Source organism: Homalodisca vitripennis, unplaced genomic scaffold, assembly GCF_021130785.1.
Source record: "Homalodisca vitripennis isolate AUS2020 unplaced genomic scaffold, UT_GWSS_2.1 ScUCBcl_1494;HRSCAF=5199, whole genome shotgun sequence".
In the NCBI taxonomy this organism is placed as follows: Eukaryota; Metazoa; Arthropoda; class Insecta; order Hemiptera; family Cicadellidae; genus Homalodisca; species Homalodisca vitripennis.
In genome coordinates, this window is record NW_025777656.1 from 74,379 (window position 1) to 97,650 (window position 23,272).

General features: G+C 38.9%; 1 protein-coding gene across 1 annotated transcript; it reads right to left on the reverse strand.

The window, feature by feature from the left end:
• Positions 1-1,690: 1,690 nt before the first annotated feature.
• On the reverse strand, positions 1,691-3,712 carry LOC124371506. The gene is made up of 2 exons (XM_046829857.1): positions 2,060-3,712; positions 1,691-1,903 (listed from the first exon to the last, which is right to left on the reverse strand). The coding sequence occupies exons 1-2, from the start codon at positions 3,452-3,454 to the stop codon at positions 1,760-1,762; spliced, it is 1,539 nt and encodes a 512-aa protein (XP_046685813.1). The 5' UTR covers positions 3,455-3,712; the 3' UTR covers positions 1,691-1,759.
• Between the last annotated feature and the right edge of the window lie 19,560 nt (positions 3,713-23,272).

A 23,272-nucleotide genomic window follows, 5' to 3' on the forward strand; every position in this document is an offset into this window, starting at 1 on the left:
TACCACAATTTGGGTTGGTAAACTTCATCTGCACCCATACCACTAACCAATTTGTCCACTTTTTTCAATTCCTTACGAAATGCACTTCTCAAACTATTGATCTTTCGGGTAACTACAGCTTTATTAGCAGCTGTATCAATCTGCTAATAGTTGTAGCCAACTGTTAGTAACAGCAACGAAACAGTTATACGTATTATACAGTTTTAATTCTAAAACACACAAAAACACCGACAACCGGAAAGACCAACATTTTCTCCTAGCTAGTTACATGTTTTTTTTTAAATTATTTTTCATTATCTAAATGACCATCATTATCTGTTGTAGTAGGGAGAGAATTCCAGAACTCCAACCTGTTTTCGGGGACAATGCTATTTTCCCCGATTACATGCTTCTCCAAAATGCCGTCCTTTCGCTTTACGGAAAACCTCGACAGATCTGGACTGGACTAGGAAAAGGAACTCCCTTGCTTTTTACTTTTTTGTTTAGAAAGCCGAGCACCTTCCATTCTGCAGCTTCCTTCATGTCCACTTTGTACACAAGAGTCTTTTCCCCACGAATGGCTTTTACCCGAACTAAATCTTTTATAAAGGGTGACCACCGGGAACCGGACATTTTTGGAATTGCTAGTACACGCTCAGCCAAGATGGGAGAGGGGGGAGAGTGTGGTGAATGACCTCGCTATACAATGCCATTTCAGTAGCCATGGAGCAGTGGACAGTGGAGCATCGCATGTTTGCATACGACGCGTATGTGCAAAATGGTGAGTCTGTTACAACGGTACAACGGCTTTTTCGCACTCATTTCAACCTTGGACGCCATGGTACGGTTCCTACCCGCAATACTATTCTCAGGTGGGTTCAAAATCTGAGAACGACAGGAGTTATTTTAAAGAAAAAATCTCCTGGCCCAAGGAAGACCGTAAGGACGCCGGAAAACGTCGAGAGGGTGACACCAGCCCTCGTTCGGAGCCGTTGAAGAGAAGACATGCAAGTGAACTAAGGTTAAAGCGTGAATCAGTGCGGAAAATTTTGCAAAGTGATTTAAAATTTCATCCGTATAGTCAACTCCGAACGTTACACTCACATGCTGAACACTTTCTTACGTCCAAAACTGAGAAGACGAGGTCTAGACAGAAATGAACACGTTTATTTTCAACAAGATGGTGCCACACCGCATACTGCTCGCTTGTCAATGGCTGTGGTCCGTCAGATGTTTCCAGGAAGGGTCATTTCCCGTTTTGGCGACATCCAGTGGCCCCCAAGGTCACCAGACTTGACGACTTGTGACTTTTTTTGTGGGGGTACCTCAAATCACGAGTCTACAACAACAAACCTCGCACCTTGGCAGAGCTAAAGGATGCAATCAAGACCGAAGTGGCAGCAATTGAATCGTTTATTTCAGAAACCCCCTAACTAACAAAAAGTAAATTTTAGGAAAACAATAAAAAACTCTCCTCTACAAACACATTTTTTTTTCTTTATCTTAGGTTTTTTACGTTGGTTCCACCTACATTTAGAAATTGCTTAGTTGTGTTTTTATCTCTCTACATATTACATTTTTGTAGAAAAAAAATTATTAAAAAAATCAGTTGAAGGGTTTCTGCACCAAATGGTTGTTCCATATACACTTTTCATTGTCTTTATATTATTTATGGTATTTTTGGTGTAGTTAAAATAAATTACACACTGAACAAGTGTCAAAAATGATTATTTATTACAGAGAAAACATCTATTTGCAAATAAAAAGACAGAAGTGCAACTTATTCACACCCTTGATCCACTTCCTCAGGGTTTTCAGAGTCAGTTGTAGGCCACAGTAGGATTGCATTATAAAAATGTTCATAACCTCTCGTGTACTCAGTTAATTTTCTCAAATCCTGTATCTTTTTCTTGTTAATGGGTACCTGAAACCATTCCACTTTTTATAAAAAATGCAGTTTACTGATGAGAAATAAAATAACAAAAACTTGTTTGCTAATTTTATCATTCCTTTACATTATTCTCATGGAGTTAGTCTAAATTTTAGTGGAACAAATTTTAAGAAATAAGTTTAGGCTTACCTTTCCTTGGGGATAGGCCGGCTGATTTGGTAGTTCTGGAGGCTTATCACATTTCAGGAAGGTGAATGTAGATGAAATCATACCATCAATAAACGGTTTCACTACTACTTTTCCCTTTGTTCTTGAGCTGAAACAAAACTGCTTATATGTTGAAAGTTTGAAGGGCTCCTTGTCTTTTTTCGGAACATTCCTTCCTGAAGTTTCATCAGAAGCAGAAGTGGACTTTTTATAAGAAAGTGGCCACCAGTCCTTGAAATTCAAGATTTCATCTGTTTTAACCATGTGAACTGAAAAGCGGCCTGTATTACTAGCCCTCAAAATAAGTTCTCTATATTCTTCAGGGGTGTAGATCCTGTCTACCTTTCTTATGAGACGCTTTATACAACCAAAATCCCTATCACAAGGAGAGTACGAGTGCCCTCGTACTGGGAAGTTGTAAGTGATTGTCTCTAGGTTGCAGTTGTCACACAAATTCATTAAAAACCTAATTACAGTGTTGTTCTTGTTTTGGCCGAAAGGTCCATCACTGAATAAGATCAAATGTTTTACAGAATCTGGGATCTCCGTTTTTATATAGTCAAAAATAAAAGAACACACCTCATTGGGAGATTTGTTTCCTTCCCCTTCGTGATAGACGTACATCTTGGCCTTATTTGATTTCAAATCATGAATACAAAAATTGTTTACCCATAATTGCCTCATGTAAAATACCTCCTGTACGGGTATGTGGGGCAGGGGGAGGTTCTGCATAAAATCAAAACATATAGCAACAGTGTCATCATTTGTATCTTCACTTGCTAACTGTAAGGAATGATAAAATTTTTTTGCTCTCCTTTTGTGAAGAATTAGCTCAGCAGCAACATTACGTTTAGCATTGTCACACATAAGGGGATCCTTTAATTTACTGGAAAAACTTTCGCACTGACAGCATACGTCAACTTGAGGACGACCAAATGAGAAATTAAAATTTTCCTTAAAGTAGCCGTAATAAAAGTTGTATTTTACAACTTTTTCTAGATCAGGATGTTTATCTATAAACATTTCATGCATTTTCTTGACAGTAAGCCGAGCATCTAAGTATTTCTTTGGCTTACCACCATAATGAGTTTCCTTTATTTCATATGACTTTATATGTTGATCAATAAGTATACAGATATTTCCTGGTATGGCGTTTCCACTTCGGGTTTTGCCCCTCAAGTCACGTGGACTTTTCTCCTGGAGCAAAAGCTGACAAATCCTTTTCATACGATCAGCTGAAATTCCATGGACTTTTAAAAACACACTTTTGCAAACAGGTATAAGACAACCGTTAATTTTTAAATGATAAACATAAGTATGATTTCTCTTGAAACTTCTAGTGTCCTGTTCCATTAGCTCATTTGGTTCTTCACTCATTGATTCAATATTTTGTCCACATTTGGAACGCCTACCAATTTCTTTGGCCTCAACAAGTGTTTGAAGGTAGACATCTTGAGCATTTTTTGTTTCCAGGGAGTAAAAAAAGTTCCAAATGTTTTTCTTGGACTCATTGTTTATCTTACGATGACATTTGATTGGACACTTACAAACTATATCCTCGGTAAACACTTTACTTGACACCTGCTTACCTTTGTAGGAAACATAACCTGCCCCCTTTACTCTGGCATCACGTATGATATATAACGTTTATAACTTTCTGGTCGTGTTGTTCCTCTTTTCTTCCTTGGTGGTTGTTGCTCCTCATCAGAACTTTCACTCATTGTGACAAACACGTATAGTTAATAAACAAAACTGTGATCACTATTCACTAACTCAGATTTCTGACAAGTTTAGGTTTAGGTTAGTTAAATAAGCAGTATTAACAAACAAACAACAGCTGACCAGAACTGAATGAGTGGGAAAATGCTACTGGCTCAGTGTTACCAACTGTCATTTCTCATAAATTTAAATTATCCCCTATTTGTTTCAGAAACCCCTCAAGTGTTGTCACTTGAGGGGTTTCTGCACTAAACAGAATATTCACTTGCATTTTAGTGTTGGTTATAGAGGTTACAGATAAGGGGTTTCTACACCAAACTGTGTGTTTATACTAATACTATAGTTTTCTAACAAAAAGTCAAATTAAAAAAAAATGTCGGTTAGGGGGTTTCTGAAATAAACTATTCAATTGATCAAGAGCTTCTCGAACGTGTACATGCGGATTTTCTTAAAAAGTTAGAAACCTGCATTCAAGAAAATGGACACCATCTATTTGACGTTATATTCCATAAGTAACATTGTTCTTAAATGGCAAGTAAGTACAAACATTTCTATATAATAAAATAAGTTTTATGTTAAAAAATAAGTGGTTTATGTTTATTTAAAAAAGGTCCGGTTCCCGGTGGTCACCCTTTATAAGGCCTGGGATCTTCTTTTTTTCTTGTGTACGAGAAGTCCTTCCACTTATAGAAATGTTCAAGCTTCATTTCAAGGACACTTACATTTGTTGTACTTTTCTCAACGGCAGCTTTGAAATCGTTGAAGTCATGGATTTTCTTCATTGCATGTAATGACTTTCCACCCTGTGGTGAAAGGAGTCGGTCGACATAATAGTGTGGCCTGGTTCAAAGTATTTGATTTCAATGGACTGGGCAGAAACTCTTGGGCTGTTAACACAAAAAATCAAAAACGTAAAGAATGCCCAATTTTTATTTTGGCTGGTACAGTTGTCCATCCATAGTGTTACTTTTTTTGCATCTCTGGCCTCTGTTGTCAAAAACTTGTAGACTGTACTGATGATGTCTTCTTTTTTTTTCGGCCCATTAGAGCTTCATGCCATAAACAAGCACCTATTTTGGCCTCTCTTTTTTTACCAACAGGTACGTAACTCCCGTTGTACACGGAAAGTCTTTGTGTGAACACTACCGATTTAAACATGTCGCATCGTGGCAACATGATGACTTTCTGAAGATACGCAGAATAAATAATTTCATCATTTTCCCAGACCTTTTCTGCGTCAAATTTGTAACATTCTCTTGCAGATGTTGCCCTATCAATGTGAGTTTGATACGACTGGCATTCTCCACAGTCTTGCTGAAGGTTCTCTTTTTTATGAACATGGAAAGAAAAATGTTCACAATGTTCACACTCTTCATTTCCTAATTTTACAAATGCAATATTCAATTTCGAAACTTAAGAGCGATATAGTTCGTAGGAACATACAACTCCAGGATGTTTTTCTTTGAAATTTGTATGCATCTGGAGGATAGTTAGATCACTGGGCAAGTACCTGCGGTTAGGTGCATGCTCTCTTCTGTAGTGGGCAATCGTAGGTTCAAAGGACTCAATATGAGATTGTATTACTGAATGATCCGTTTTGTTATGGGCTCTGCGCCCCTTTCGTTTGTCGCATGCTGGTGAAACTAAGGGTTTTACCTGATTGTTACAAACATTTTGCAGAACTTTGTCCATTATTCTTGTTAAACCCGAGACTAGTTAAAAAGAAGGTTCTGCAAATCTGAATTGACTTGCCATTTACATCTCTAAAAAAATACTGATAAGTTCCAGACCGCCGAGAGTCTCCAACAACAGTTTTTCTCTTCACGTCTTTTTTATCTCCCCGTACCAGGGCAGGCCATGACTTTTAATCTTCGTTCTCCAGTAACTATCAGTTTTAGGCCTCTTATTTAGGCCCATGTTTAGGATGAAAGCTAAGAAAGCTTATATTTCAAAGTAACTGGTGACCACGCTAGGCTGCGGTCACACGGTCCGGGTGACTGCCCGGACCGGCGATTGGCCGGACGGACGATATTTTGATGGAACAGCACACTACATCCGAGCAAACTCCCATCCGGTAGATTTTATTCCATTTGTCGTCATTTTCGGCTTGATCATGGACGAAGATAGACGTAAACTATTAGCAGTGATTTGTTTACTGCGTCACAGACGTAAAAGAAACGTAATAGAAGTGTATGGCTACATCCTGTAGTGCAGAAGAGAAACCTTTAATGCTCTATTTTTAGAATTAAGAGTAGATGAAGAAAAATTCTTCAACTATTTTCGCATGTCTGTCTCCACTTTCGATGAGGTGCTCCAAAAGATATCACCACAGCTTCGTAGACGGGATACCAACATGAGGAACTGCATTAAACCAGCAGAAATGCTGTCAGTGACCTTAAGGTAAGAGTTGAATTAAGTTATCTAGAAGAGATATTAACTTAAATAATTAATTTAAGTGTATTAATGGACAATTTCTTAGTAAACACAAACTAATTTTTACATGCCAGATTAATTCTACATTTAGAGGTACCATAAAAAATAACCATAACGACAAGTTAAAACTATGTTTAATGAACAATTGTCTGCAATTTAAGAACAATTAACATTTTACAGTAAGGGTACCCTCCACCTAACTTTAAGTTGCTGTACATATACAATAACGTTTTTCATAAAAACAAGTCGGAACTGCGATAGTATACGACGTCACTGTCGTCAGGTGACATATTGTCCATCTGTGTTAGATCTGATTCGGCCGGACTAGTCCTAGCCTGTTGTACAGCTTGTTGTAGATAAGTGGGACGAGATTCGCTTGCTCTTGAAGTTAGCTGATGTGTGTAACCATGGTGCAACTACATGGTTGTTGTGCAGGTACAGCGTACGTAGTAGTATTACAACCTGTGTTGGGTTTATGCATCGGCATGTACTGTTGTTCTTGATCGAATAGTTGTTGTTGTTGTACTTGAATCGAAAGTGGCTGTTGATAATGGACAATATTATGTGGTACCTGTGTTGGTAGTGTGGTTTGTTGCATTTTTTGAACCAATTGCAGTATTCCCAACTGAAACCCTACAATCTGTGGCTCGCTGAATTTAGAAATGGAAGGAATTATTTCTTTAAAAAAGGAAAGATGTCGATCTCCATCTTGTTGCGGAGTTTCCACCACCTTCAGCATCCTTAACTCGGAATCGTCCATTTTCTTCTTATTTTTTTGGTCAACATTAGTAGGTTTGTAGACCGTATTAGGTACAGTTTTTGTAGTTTGTTGAGTGTTTTGAGAGTCGACCCCAGCTTCATCAACAGTGTCGTCTTGTTGACCTTCCCCTTGGATAAGTATTTCCCTTTGGATATTTGACGTAGTTTCGGCATGCACTCTTACCTTTTCTAGGAATTGCAGTGCTTCATGGTAAATATATTTTCTTAATTTTGAGGCTCCAGCCCCAGACTTCTTGGAGTCTTTTTCTTTTTTCTTCCATTTCATCTACTGGTCGTGGATATTGTTCCATCGTTTCAGAATCGATAGACCTGAAACAAAAACACTTACATGTAGACCCTGTTTAATGAAATACGACATATATAACTCTAAGTCTTTAGTTGAACAATCTGTTGGTTGTGAAATAATCTTTATACATACATTCTCATTTCACATGTTATTGATGCCGCTTTTGTTTTCAGGTATCTTGCTACCGGTTGTACGTTTGTTGACCTACATTATTCATGCAGTCTGAGATAATCTACAATAGCAAAATTTGTTAAGCAAGTCTGTCAGCCTATATGGACAAGTCTTGTCGATGAGTTCCTACCAACACTCACAACAGAGTCATGCGAGGCTGTCGCAGAAGGATTCGAAAAGCGAAGTAACTTTTCGAATCCTGCACTGCATTGGAGCAGTAGACGGAAAACACATCAGAATTACGAAACCAGAATTAAGTGGAACTGTGTGTTTTAATTATAAAAGTTATTTTTCTTTAGTTTTAATAGCAGTTGCGGATTCAAAATATAAATTCATTTATGTTGACATTGGTTCTTATGGCAGTGAAGCTGATCCAAATATCTTTAATCTAAGTTCTTTGTGGAAAAGTATTGAAGAAAATCGGTTGGTGCTACCTTCACCAAGGCCTTTGTATGGCACTCTTACCCCAGACATTCCGTATTTTCTAATAGGAGATGAGGCATTTGGCCTCTCAGTACATTTGCAAAGGCCATATGGGGGAAAACAACTGACCGTTACAAAAAGGGTTTTCAACTACGGAATCTGCCGGTCAAGAAGATATATTGAATGTAATTTTGGTATATTAAGCAACAAATTTAGAATCTTTCATTGCCCTCTCAATGTGAATCCAAACTTTTGTATTGTTATTGTGAAAGCTTGTGTTGTGCTTCACAATGTAATTAGGGAGCGAGATGAATTCAACTATAAGGACACACTGGAAGTTGTTGGATTCGAGGATATCGAATTTGTACCAACTCAGAACCAAACTAGAGTAGGAGGGAAAACGGCAAACCAGATTAGAAATTTGTTGGCAGATTATTTTTTTTAGTGATGCGGGCTCAGTGCCCTGGAAATTGTGTAGGATTTGAAAGGTTCATGTGCAAAACGTCATAGGTCTGAGATAGTTTGTTTGTAGTTTTATATTTAATACTATTAACATATTGATAGTCACTGTTGTTCTATTGTTCAGAAGTATTGTATTGAAGAAGTATTCTATTGACTATATTGTAATAAGATTTAATTTGTAAATAAAATAAATGTTACTTACAATAGTTTTTCTTTCAATATCACTCAGCTCGTCATAATCAGGATGTAATGAAGAGCACACAACAATCCAATTCTGCCTTGTCTTATTTCTGTCTTTATATTCTTCCAACGTTCTGTCCCAAAGTTGGGGTCTTTCTTGCACTAGCGATATAAGTTTATCCGCGTCTATATCCGTCGTCATTATCAACTCTCCAATATGTACGTATGTCACAACCAAGCACCAAACAACCAACTCAAGATGCGCACACCACGACGGTCACAACCACACTGACTGCACGTGTTCGCCCGGACCGTGTGTTCCCGCCTATTTGACACAATGCCCCGCCACCTGTCGGATGGGTGAACGCCCGGCCGGGTCACGGATGATCAGTTGAGAATACATCCGGGCGTCTTTGCTATCGGGCGTCCGGGTTCCGTGTGTTATTCACTAACTTTCACAATGTACTTCTAAATCATTCGGAGCCCGGACAAAACTCGGACGGGCGTTTTCCCGGACCGTATGTCCCCGGCCTTAGAGAAAATGGTGTCAAGTTCTGGATGTAATTACTCGCATACAAGTTTGTCCACGTGACAAATGTAGTCAGCAAAGTTTGCGTGAAAAACAAGTTAAAATAATCAACAGGCCTTGCATTGTTAGGAGGACCATGTCTAGGACCGGGTTGCTCAAAAGATTCATGAACTGTTTCATTACCTAGATTATTTTCCTTTGAAAATATTTTCCATCCTGCCGCAGCGTTGGATTCACCTATAGGCCACTGCACATTGTAAATATCTTTGAGGTCATCATCATTTGCACGCCTTCCCTACACGTAGGTTGAGCATTTTCAACATCGTTTATATTGGATTGGTTTGTAGATCGGAGTCTACCTCTAGGCCCAGGACTACCCGAGGAGGTTGATGGCTGGGGCTCTGGATCATCCTCATTCTCATCCTTTTCATGTACAGCTACATTTTCCTCTGGGACAAAGTCTGGATCCTCATCCTTGTCATCAACAGGTTCATACTCATTCTCATCTTCACCAGAAACATCTTCAAATAACTCATTTACTACAGTTGAGTCACCTTCAATAAACCTAACACGACTACTGGCTATGCTGTTTATCAGAGTATTTTCACTTATCGGTGTTCTCTCTCTGCGCCTTTTACTCATCTTAAGTTTAAAACTCACAATATAATGAAATACCGATTAAAATATGTTTAGTTTATAGCCTTAAGCATCTATCATAACCATGAACTAGACGTGCAAACAATTACGACAACACAGAGTGCCGGTGTTAAACCAGCTGTCTGTTACGTTATCTACATGCATAGATATAAAATAAATATATTGACAAAAGCGGCAGTGTTATTCATGAAGCCGTTTGTTCATCCCCATATATCCCTCTACACAAGGATATCATGTTTTGTGGCATTTGGAAAGAGGAAATCAGTCAGTAAACGGGAAACATGGATGGGTGCCTATTACGGCCGTTGGCCGCGAGCGCAATTATGGCCGCGGGGGGGCTATTACGACCGCCGGCCTTAAAAGGGATAATGAACGGTGTACGTCTGCACTACTAGCATCTGCTCATTTGGTACTGAGCTGGCCAATCTAACCTGACCTCGACAAAACTCCTTAGGTGGTGCTTAAATTTCCCTAGATTTACCAAAATTCCCCTATTTATTATAACTCAAGTTTATAAAGTAGCCGACACAAATTGTTAATTCAGAATAGTTTGAATCCAGTTATTGGTTAAAATTATACATTGTAAAACCTTTCAAAATATGCAATATCTTATTTACTTCATGTAAGTGTGTTGGTTAGTTTATTTTATTTTACATGTGATTAAGTAGACTCAACATTTCAAACTAAGAGTTGGGAATATTTCGTTTACACGAACACACACGCATATACAGGGTGAATATAAAGTCAGGACCCCCCCCCTCTACTTTTTTCTCTAGGTAGATATCATTTGGGTAGTGGTGCAATATGGAAAGGAAGTTTCATTTTATGATATTGAAAATTGTTTTTGTCCCCCAAAAATGCGAAATTTTGGGGGGAGCCAGTCACCCTGTATATACAGGGTGAATATAAAGTCAGGACCCCTCCCTCTATTTTCTTCTATAGGTAATATAAGGAGATATCCTTTGGGTAGTGGTGCAACCCAAAAATTTCAAATGTAAACCCCTATCAAGTGACCCCTCATTTTAAAGAGCATGAAAAAACTTAAATAGTAGTGAAAACCAGAGATTGCTATCTCTTTCCTAATCCGAAATAATAGCCAGTATTACCAAAACAATTTTAATAACTCACCACGTCACGAAGTCAAATCAAATGTTCAAACTGAAGCCCTCCTACTATTTGGCAGTGAGACAAGCGTAGGGTGAACGCCTCTCTGACGTTTATGAAAGTCTGAGGTGGTATTTGATTGCAAGAATTAATAATCCTGTTTCTTAAATCTTCAATGTTTGCTACTGGTGTTTTGTAAATTGCGGATTTTATGTGACCCCATCGAAAAAAGTCCATGGGTGTAAGGTCCGGAGACCGTGCAGGCCATTCTATTACACCACGCCTTCCAATCCACTGACCACGTAGCTGAGTTCCCAGGAAATGTCGTACAGCACGATGATAATGTGATGGGGCACCATCTTGCTGGAAATGAACGAGTTCTTCTTCAAATTCATGTTGATTCTCCCTAATAACAGTATTTATTGCAGGAAAAATTGATTCTTGTAACATTTCCAAATACAGTTGACCATTGAGATTTCCAATAATAAAAAATGGTCCTATAATGTGATTCCCAAAAATCCCGGCCCAAACATTAACTTTTTCTGGGTATTGCGTGCGAGATTCACGGAAAACATGGGGATTTTCTGTGTCCCAGTACCTGCAGTTGTGTTTGTTCACATCTCCATTGACGAAAAAACTACATTCATCACTAAACACAACGTTTCGAACAAACAATGGATGAGCAGAAATTAGTGCTTCCATTTCTTCACAAAATTGTAGACGACGGTCTGGATCGCCTTCGTTTAACTCATGGATAAGCTTAGTTTTATAGGCGTGAAATTTTTTTTTTCAGTAACTTTACCACAGACATTTGGGAAACATCACAAAGATTTGCTGCTAATCTGGTGGACTGCTGCGGATCTTCAACAAATTGTGCAACAATTTCGAACTGTTTGTCACCATCTAAAGGAGGCCGACCTGAGCGTGGGGCATCTTTAATGGAACCAAATTCTCGGAACTTATTTACTAAAGTTCTTAAGTATTTCCTTGTCACAGGTCTATCAGGATGTGCCAAATTAAACCGCCTTTCTGCCTCATGATAATTTTCATTCGAAGCCCCGAAAGTAAATATCATTTCTACTTTATCTTCGTGACTACGTGCCATTTTTACTCGAAATCAGTATTAATTAGATAATATTATTTAAAACTCACAATGCGAAAGTGCATCTAAATAAATTATTGTAATAACACTAAAACACATATAACCTTCTCAAAATACTTCACGGAACAGTAACCACACAATACCACTGGATAATAATGATCTACTGAGATAATAACTACTCGCTACCTTGGCTTGACAAGGTTCCAACTAATATTTTTATGAAAATTGAGTTTATTTTGCAATTATTCTATTTAAAACACTCTCTATTTAATGCACTAACTCTCATTGTCGTATGTTTCATAATAATAAAGATACGAAAGTGACAATGTTCCAACTGCATGATCAGCTGTTGATGTCAGCTCTACTGTCTATTATAAATAATAATGCATCAGCTGACTCATACTGCTTATTGTGTTCTGACGATTTATTTACATTGAGGTTATGTATACTGATGATAGTCCAGTTGATTTTGATGTGAATATTTCTTAATTTTTGAAATTAAAAAATGGCACAGAGTGACTTAGAAAGTAATTCATCCAGTGATTTATTTGGAGAAATAAAAAGATTATTATAAAGAAAGTATTACTTTCTGACTTAGAGAATGTCCCAGAGCATCTATAAGTTCATTTTTCTATACAAGAAAGTTGAATGTGTACAATATGACAGCTTACAGTGTAAGCAAGCAAGTATATTGTGCTATATGGAATGAGACAATGGCTGGGAGAAGTGGGAAAAACATTGCAAGCGCAAAAATATTCTTCTGGGAAAAGTTTTTGTGCACAATATTTAAATAAATAAAACATAGCCTTACATGGTTTCTGTTTACTTTACATCCTTCTGGAAATTCCTATCCCAAAAAGTTGAGAAATTATAGTTTGACAAGGTTCCAACTGCAAAATTGCATATCCAGAAATCATGAAATTACTTAAATAATTTTATTTTACTAGTGGACAGGTGTAGCTATTGACCTCAAGAACAAACCTACTGAAAATTACGCAATAATTACAATTAATGTACGTTTTGTACAATATCAAAACTTTGAACGAGATTTTCTCAAAATAAGCAAAAATGGACTAGTTTTTACTAACTGTACTTCGAACCGAGAAAGCCCAGTCACTCATTGACAATAAACTCCTTATCAGTTTACTTTCTAATATTGGATTCTTCATCCATTGCATGCCTCACTCATTGAGAACACAAACAACCAATAAAGCCGTTTCCCCGCAGATGGAAACTGTACCCAAACAAAATAAATTTAGGTGTAAAGACTTAATTACAATTTTTATTGGCTATGTTGTTGGAAAAGAGATAGCGATCTCTGGTTTTCACCACTATTTAAGTTTTTTCATGCTCTTTAAAATGAGGGGTCACTTGATAGGGGTTTACATTTGAAATTTTTGGGTTGCACCACTACCCAAAGGATATCTCCTTATATTACCTATAGAAGAAAATAGAGGGAGGGGTCCTGACTTTATATTCACCCTGTATATACAGGGTGACTGGCTCTTGGTGTGAACAAATTAATCTGGTAACAATATAGACTTAGGGCAGTAAGAAACTATTATTTAAAAATTTTTGTCTGAAAAATCCTGTTTGTAGCGATTTTTCCATTTTTCAGAAAATGTATGTAATTATGTAAAATAACAGCATTTTTATCCAATTTTTACTTTGTAAATAATTGTGTTCAGTACTTATTTCTTAGTTAACGGCTGGTGTTGTTACTGGGCCCGAGATGACGTCACCGACTCGCAGCCCCTTCTCCAACCCCTTCAAGATAAGAAGACGCGGCTCTTTATTCTCTCCGCAGGCGGCGTACTGGGACACACGCTGCTGCCCGCATTCCACCCCAATACAATGAAACATTTTCACGTTTTATACAGCTCTATTTTGTTTTTATGTATTTCAAGTCAATATAGTTACTTTATTTACCCTCTCGAGTGAATCAATTCCCCTTGTTGTCCACCGCTCTCCATCTACAAGACCTACCCAAGACTTCTGGTGATCCTGGACTCCCCGCTGCCCTGGGCCGAGGACCTCGACGACCCCGTACTACGAGACTCCCCCAAGGTACATCACCAGTCGTTTTTATTTCGGCTATACCGCGGTTACGGCTCTTCCTCAAAGAACGTACATTTGGTCCTTCGAGCCGGATCAGCTGGTCCTATACGAACGCTTCAGTTTCATGCAAAAAACAGTCCACTAAGTTTTAACATTTAATTTGAGTTCAAATCAAAACTCAACCGCCTCATGAAACAAACCTGATTAGCATTAAAAATAAAATTAGCATTTAAGCTAAGTTTCGTGAACTGAACTATAGAGCCAGACAGACAGGTACAGAACTGCAGGTTATGTTTATTGATTGCGCTGCTTATCGGGCCGCTAATGTGATTGTCGCTCAGCTGATCGAGTATTTCTGTCCGCCGACCGGACGCTCTTATCTATTTTGAGCAACTTATCTGTCAGCTGTTTCTATTTAAAACTAATAATTTTCTAACACTGAGGGAATCATTCTTATTTTCTTAATCACTCACTATCTAATATTATTTCTGTGTCAATGTTTTGTTTGAAGATTACTTGTTTTATTTTGTCAAGGTTTACTAAATTAGTTTGTAAGCAGGTTAATTTAGTAAATAAGGATTCTGTCTTATGTAGGGTGTATTTCACATTTTTTGTATTTAATTAGTGTTTGAAAATATGGCTACTAAAAAACTAGAACAATGTGTGAAAAAGAGAGAAAGGTATTTTCAAAAGTTACAGCTGTGTTTTGATTTAATCAAGGAACTTCCAGGTGAAACTAATGATTTTGTCGCTAGGTATTCAAATTTAAAGTCTTTGTACTCAGACTTTGAAGCCCTTTCAGAACAGATGGATAATCTTAATCTTGAACTAGATGACCCCAAGGACACTGTAGATACTAGTTCCGCCTTCAAGCAGTTTTATACCATGTACTATAAATGTAAAGCCACCTATGATGTTATTGTAGCTACTAAGACTAAAACTGTCGATGTAGATCTCTCACAAACCTCACTTGTATAAAACCTAAGCTTCCGCAAATAGATATAAGTAAGTTTGGTGGACAGTTAGAGCAGTTTAACTCCTTCAGATCTCTGTATGATAATTTAATCCACAATACCTCCATGGCCCCTATTGAAAAGTTTAGTTATTTAAAAAAGCTTACTGGAAGGCCCTGCTCTGGGCATTGTTGAAGCCATACCCTTTGATCCAGCTAACTACACTCTAGCCTATGACACTCTAGTGGAACGCTACACTAATCCACGCCTCCTAGCTAGTTTTTATCTTAATAAAATACTTGATCAACAACCTGTAAAGACCCCTAGTCTAAGTAGCCTAAGACAGATCGTAGATGTGTTTCACATAAATGTTCAAGCATTGAAAAGTCTAAATATCAGTGACTTGTCTGGTTTTATGCTCTTGCAAATAGCTTTACGCGTCTTAGAGACAATAATACTAGGAAAGCGTTTGAACTAGAAGTGAAATCCAAAACAGTTTCCTATATTGGAAGACCTTATGGAGTTTTCTTCGCGCTCCAGTGTACCGTCTATGAACTCACCAAAGAAACACACAAAGCTAGTGTAGTTACGTCAAGACCACCCGCACCCTTCCCCGCAAGGCGTTGTTCTCAGCTCAACACGGTGCTTCACATTCAGAGAAGACTAACTCGTCGCCTTGTCGCCCTGCCTCTCAGTGTCCTATGTGTAAAAATAAACCATCAACTTTACCGCTGTGACCAGTTTATTGCTTTGCCCTTACATGAACGTTATAATTCTGTGCGCTCATTTAAACGATGTTTTTCATGTCTTTGGGTCACACCATGTGTCTGCGTGTACTTCAAATGCGAGTTGTAGATTTTGTAAAAGTAAGAAACATCACTCTCTACTCCATGACAAGCGGGTCTCCACTCCGCCGCCCGTCCACTCAGACGCACCTCACTCTCACATCTCTACACCTGCGTCACCCCCCTCAGTAGTCGGCGCTTCCGCCGCCGCGCCTACACCTCAGACAACCGCACCCGTTCAAACACTGTCCTGTCAGTCTCAGCGAACTAACACAAGAAATGTTGCTTTGTTAGGCACCGCTCAAGTTACTCATTCAAGACGATTTAGGTCATTGGCAAACGTGCAGAGCTGTCATTGACGGAGGTAGTCAAATCAACTTTGTCACTCAATCATTAGCTTCAGACTTTACGACTACCTATCAAAAGGTGTAATGTTAACATTTCAGGCATTGGTCATCAATGTGGGCATAATAAAACACAAAAGGCCTCGTTACTTTGCAACATAGCCTCTCGCTACAACAGCGACGTCCAACTACAGTTGGATGCAGTTATCATTTCTAAGATAGCATCTAATCTTCCTACAGCCCCGCTTTCAGAATCTCTAAGGCAGAGATTCAATTCTTTTGAATCTAGCAGACCCTGAATTTATTTTCATCCTGCTAAAGTTGACATTCTCTTTGGAGCTCAAGCTTTCACAGACATGCTTACCAATGAACTTTCCATCATCAAAAGGGCAGCCTACCGCGCTGCACACAATATTTGGTTGGGTTCTCATGGGTGATGTCCCCATGGAATCACCTTCTCACCAACGAAACTCTCTCTTTGTTTCATCGTCTCCAAGCACTGATCGACTCCTTGAACAATTCTGGGAAATGGAAGAAATCAATTTTCCAAAACCCCTCAGTCCCGCTGATCAGTTCTGTGAAGATTATTATCAATCAAACCATCTATAGAGACGAAACCGGACGATATGTAGCCTCATTACCCTTCAAAAATGGCGTCCCCTCTGACCTAGGCTCCACACGAGAAATAGCTCTTCGCAAGTATCTCCAACAGGAAAGACGGCTTGAAAGAAAGCCGGGAAATCTCGCTCATTATTCAGACAATTTACAAAACTATGTTGACCTAGGTCACATGTGTCTCGCCCCTCAGCCCTCTCCATATGTTCCTCACACATCACGGAGTTGTAAAAGAATCATCTTCATCTTCACCTCTCCGAGTTGTCTTTAACGCCTCTGAAGTAAGTGACACGAATCAATCTCTTAATAAATTGCTGTTGACGGGACCCAAGCTCCAAGCCGACATCGGAACTGTTATCTCTATGTTTTCGATTGCACCCATCGCTCTGACATGCGATTATAAACAAATGTATCGAGCCATAAAAGTTGCTCCTTCTGACCGCAAATACCAACATTTGTTTTGGCGTTCTGACCCTTCTGGGCCCTGTCCAAGAATGGGAACTTCAACGATTAACTTTTGGTCTCTCATCAAGCCCTTTCATCGCCCTTTCGAACTTTGAAGCAACTAGTTCTCGACGAAGGTCCTAACTACCCCAATGCTGCAGAAGTGCTAAAAACTCGTCCTGCTACATCGATGACATCGTCTGTGGTGCCTCTTCGGAACACGCAGCCCTTCAATTGTTTGATGAACTCAATCAACTCTGCGTATCTGGTGGTTTCGAACTTCACAAATGGGCTAGTTCAAGTGTTTCCGTTCTCAACACCATCCCTTCTGACCACAGAGAAAAGACCACATCCCCTTGGATCCATTCACTCCATAAAAGTACTAGGACTTGAATGGGACCCTTCCACGGATTGTTTTCACTACGCTATTGCCCCTGTAAATAAAACTCCGACCAAACGAAAATGTCTTATCTCAAGTTGCCCCGAGTGTGTATGATGTCAACGGTTTCATCAGTCCAGTTATCCTTCACACTAAAACACTTGCTTCAGCAAATATGGGTTGGAAAAATTAGACTGGGACGATCCACTCCCAAAACATCTACACATTGTTTGGGATAAATTTGTCAAAGAACTTCCACTTATGTCACAAATTAAATATCCCTCGCTATATCCTCAGTACGTACATATCCGTCCAACTCATAGGTTTTTCAGACTCTTCTCAGAAAGGCATGTGCTCGGTATTGTATCTAAGAGTCGAATGTGAAAACAAAACTACCGGATGTAGCCTATTGCATTCTAAAAACCAAAGTTGCTCCACTCAAACCACTAACGATACCCCGCTTGGAATTATGCGCAGCGTTGCTCCTCTCCCAACTGGTCAAAAGCTAACCAGAAGCTTATCACCAAACTACAGATATCAGATATCTTTTTATTCACAGACTCAATGAATGTTCTTGGTTGGATAAGAACACCTCCGCACCTTCTAGAAACTTTCGTCCTCAAACCGAGTTTGTAAAGTAACGGAAAAACACGTCTATTGATGTTTGGCGTCACATTTCAGGAGACAACAATCCCGCAGATTGTGGCACTAGAGGTCTGATGCCCTCTGGCTTACTTGATCACCCGCTTTGGTGGCATGGCCCCTCTTTTCTACTAAATGAAATTTCCTCTTGGCCTGTATCACCTGGAAAAAAGCTCCTCTGAAGTAATTGAGATCAAGAAAAACACCATTTAGCAATACACTAACAACTAACGTTATACCACCAAACGATCTGTACCTGTGGATAAATCGATTTTCTTCACTCACTAAACTACAAAATGCAATGAGTTATGTACTAAGATTCATTCATAACATCCGATCCAGACAGTCTGCTAAAACGTTTTGGTCCTTTATCTGTAAATGAACGAACCGAAAGGCCCTTGCTCAATGTGTAAAACTCGTTCAAAAGCAACACTATTCTCCAGAAATAAAAGCAGTCAATCAAGGAAAGCCATGCTCTCCTTCGATAAGAAAACTCACACCATTTTTATCATCTGATACCCTCATGGTGGGGGGTAGACTGAAGTTTTCTCCCTTGCCTGAGTCTTCGAAGCACCCTGTTTTGATTCCTTCTCAAAGTCACTTCGCAACTCTATTGTGTGATCACTATCACCTGTACTCTCTTCATGGTGGTCCCAAAAATAGTTCAATCTCTTATTCAAACGCCGCTACTGGATTCCGGGGTGCGAGAAATCTCATCCGAAAACGCATTTTTCGATGTCTCACTTGCTTTAGAATGAAAGCAAAAACCCACACAACCCCTAATGGCAGACTTGCCCCCCCCCCTCTCGCTTCAAGCAAACGCGATGCTTCACCAACGTTGGATTGGATTTTGCTGGTCCCTTTCTTGTTAAAGAAAGTACTAGAAGAAACGCAAAATTGTCTAAAATGCTACATTGCTCTTTTTGTATGCATGACAGTCAAGGCTGTTCATCTAGAACTAGTCCACTCTCTCAATACTGAATCTTGTCTAGCCGCAACTTCATTGGTGCTGCTCGTCAGCTTCAAGAAGTTTATTCTCTACTCAAGAACTCCACGCCACTGATCTCAGACCACTTAGCCAAGAACGAAATCCATTGGAACTTCAATCCACCCTGTGCTCCGAACTTTGGTGGTCTCTGGGAAGCTGCAGTGAAGTCTACCAAGCATCATCTGAAGAGAATAATACAAAACCACCACTTCACTTCAGAAGAATTCTCGACATTCTTATGCCGCATGGAAGCTGTTCTGAACTCCAGGCCGCTCTGCGCACTTCCATCATCACCTGACGACGACTTCAACTACTTGAACCTCCAGGCCATTTCCTCACTGGAGATCTTCTGCTGTCACGTCCAGAAGAGGACATCACTTCCGAGCCACTCAATCTTCTATCTCGTTGGCAACAAGTTGTCTCGCGCCACTCAACACTTCTGGAAGAGCTGGAAGAAAGACTACCTCCACTCGCAAATCCAACGCCCCAAAATGGACTGAACAAACTACAAATGTAAAGGAAAAAATGACCTAGTATTAATGTACTCTAGCAATAGTGATCCTCTAACTTGGCCCCTAGGTAGGATTATCAAAGTGTTACCTAGCTCTGACAACATTGTTCGTGTGGTCCAAGTGAAAACCCCGTCAGGTATTGTAACCCGTCCTGTAAATAAGTTGGTTGTTTTACCTAATGTTTAGTCATAATCTCCTTAGTGTACATATAACTCCATTTTTCTATTCATATTTAGCTCTTAATTAATGATAAATTGACTCAGGTATGTTTCATGACGAATGGTAAATTTTCTTCAATCATAACGTTTTCTTTTTTCTTTTACTTGGGTCAAAAAATGTCCTTTTTTGGGGGGGGGGGAATGTTCAGTACTTATTTCTTAGTTAACGGCTGGTGTTGTTACGGCCCGAGATGACGTCACCGACTCGCAGCCCCTTCTCCAACCCCTTCAAGATAAGAAAGACGCGGCTCTTTATTCTCTCCGCAGGCGGCGTACTGGACACACGCTGCTGCCCGCATTCCCACCCCAATACATGAACAGTTTCACGTTTATACAGCTCTATTTTGTTTTTATGTATTTCAAGTCAATATAGTTACTTTATTTACCCTCTCGGAGTGAATCATTTCCCCTTGTTGTCCACCGCTCTCCATCTACAAGACCTACCCAAGACTTCTGGTGATCCTGGACTCCCCGCTGCCCTGGCCGAGGACCTCGACGACCCCGTACTACGAGACTCCCCCAAGGTACATCACCAGTCGTTTTTATTTCGGCTATATACCGCGGTTACGGCTCCTTCCTCAAAGAACGTACAAATTGTTTATGCGTGCTTTCTGAAAATTCATAAAATTTCAATTAAAAAAGACCATAATAAGCAATTCACATCACTTTATGTGATACTTATTACCAAAAAAAGTAAGAAAATTGAAATTTCTTTTAAAATTAAAAATAAATTAAACCAATATTTTGAGCAAATTTAAGTGAGATTCACTTGTCAAAGTTCACAAAAACTTGTCCATTTAATAAGCTACAATTTAACATAAAAAAGTATTTATTTCAGTTTCAAATAGCTGTAGAAAAGTGAAGTTGAATGTGGAAAAACATAGAGGTTTGTAACAAACAAACTAGTATGGTATACAAGTTGGTATTAAAGTTGTAAATACACTAAAAACCACACATTTTATTATGATTATGAGTAAAATGGAGAAACATTTGAAACATTTGATGTTCAGCTAGTAATGATAAAAGAGAAAATCCTCACACAGTTTTAAAATTTCACATCATTTTCAAACTGCCTGCCTTGTTTCCTAATACAAGCTCTTGCTCTTTTCCTCATCGCTCTAACTGTAACTTTGAAAAATAAAGTTTGGCAAAGGTTCTCAAATGCTGGTAATATTCTTCCTCTTGGTTCTCGTTCCGAGTTTACTGGCGTGGAGTATACTTCATCGTTCATGAATCCCCAGACAAAAAAGTCCATAGGGGTTAGGTCCGGAGACCTTGCCGGCCAATCCACAGACCCACCCCGTCCTAACCATGTTGGATAGTTCAATGTCAACCACTCACGTACCGTATTGCTGAAGTGGGGGGAGCGCCGTCCTGTTGGTAAATTATCTCGTCTCTTTGAATGTTTTCAATTCCATCTAAAAAATCTGGAAGGTTGTGCTGAAGGAACTGCAAGTAACTTTCTCCGGTTAAGCTTTCTTCAAAAAAGTGTGGTCCTTTCAGTTGGTCCCCTAACAGACCAGCCCAAACATTAATTTTGAAACGTGTTTGAAATGATCTTTCCCTGGTGCTTGTCGCTTCCTAGTAGAAACATTTCTTACATCACTGACTAAATATTCTACCAACTTCTTGCTATAAACTCTCTGTTTCATTAGTTTAGCACCAGGTTGCCTGTTTGTGTTATACAATATAAATGAACGCCCAAAAGAATATTTTACGCCACCATTTCATTGTTTTTCTGGTAAAAGAATAATTAGCAATATAGTGGTCCGCCAAGTCTACACCACCCATAAATCTGTTGTATTGGCAAATGACTGAAGGTTTTACTACAGATTCTTGTATTCCACCTTTCACGTATCTTTTGAAAGTCTGATTTTCAGGTCCGTATAATGTTGTTAGCATTGTTACAGGTCTGTTGTCCTTTCAATCTACAAATGAAGGATCGTCAGCATTACCATCTTTTCTTAAAGATACTGTTTGGCTCTTCTTTAATTTAGGATTAGCCCTAATTTGGTCTGGAAGATTCTTTCTATTTCTGTTCACAGTGCCCATTAAATGTACCTTTTTCATATGTAGCTCTTTAGCTAGCTCGACACTTGTATAGTGACGATCGGTGAACAAATGTAAGCCTTCAATAGTTCCATATTCATTTTGTAGTTTATCCAACAACGCCATTACCACTCTACTTGTGACGAGTAAATCAGGTCTTGGAAGAGTAGCTATCATTTGTGTATCCATATATGGCTCTAGTGCGCAAACATATCCAGAAGTGGCATCGCAAACAACAAACACCATGATGCTCCACTTAGTGGGTTTATCTTTATTGTATACTTTAAAGGTTAAAGCCAACTGTACTCTCATCTAAACTCAAAAATTTAGAGGGGCAGAAGTGATCTTATTTTCTAGGTACAGCAAAAACTTTCTTACCTTACCCGATCTAGTTAAGGTTCCTAATATGGGTAGAGTATTAGATGGGCGCTTAGATGTAATGTCCAAAATATCTTAAAAAATCTTTCTCTCGAAAAGATGTTTTTGAAAAATGGTTGGTTAACCAGCCAGTTATTTGAAAAGTAATCCTCCAACAATGGTTTTGGATTTAGTGACATGTTAATAATAACGCCTATGAACGCCTTGATTTCACAAAGTGATATATCCTCCTAAGAATGCCATACAGAATATCTAGTAAGAGGTATGCTCATTTGAATTGGTTGTTTGGCAAAGGCATTTGATTCATGCGCAATCTGCATAAAAAGTTCGTCTGTGAAGAAAAGTTGAAAGTAATCCAACTCCGAATCTCGGTTGAAACTTGGAGGAGGTTTGCATCCACTATTATCATTTAATTTATATATGAACTACGGAAAACCTAAGTCATTATTATTCCACTTGAGCCAAGCTGACTGTTGCCTACACACATTATTTAAATCACCTGTAGGAGCCTCGTCAGGAACACCACCAAGGTCATCATCAGGATTGCTAACCTCTTGGTCAGAGTCGTCATCAAAATCATCTTCTTCGTCAATTTAAAACAATTGTCACTTTCATGGTCACTGTCTATTGCATTTAGTAGATTATTACCACTAAAGGAAGTAGATTGTTCACACTCAATCTCTTCATCTGATTCACTGTTATAAACTAAATCCCTTATTTCATCCGATCTAAGAATGTCCTCCATACTGATAAAAAGAGTTAACACTTTATTACGTAAAATAAAATAATAAACCAGACAAATGGCAAAGTAAAACAACCAACTCAACAAGTCATCTACTCACGAGTAGCTCTATTGCACAACTATGTCAGAATGATCACCTGGACTGGAATCAGTTATACATAGATATTCGGGCATTTCCTGTTCTCATAGTCATCTCTACACAAAAAAACTGTTGGCTTATCAGCAAACAGGATTTGTGTACA

Coding starts and splice junctions, on each gene's coding strand:
- LOC124371506 (XM_046829857.1), bottom strand. CDS start 3,454: ATGAGTGAAGAACCAAATGAGCTAATGGAACAGGACACTAGAAGTTTC. Junction 1,904..2,059: donor CGGCCTATCCCCAAGGAAAG/GTAAGCCTAAAC, acceptor GAATGGTTTCAG/GTACCCATTAACAAGAAAAA.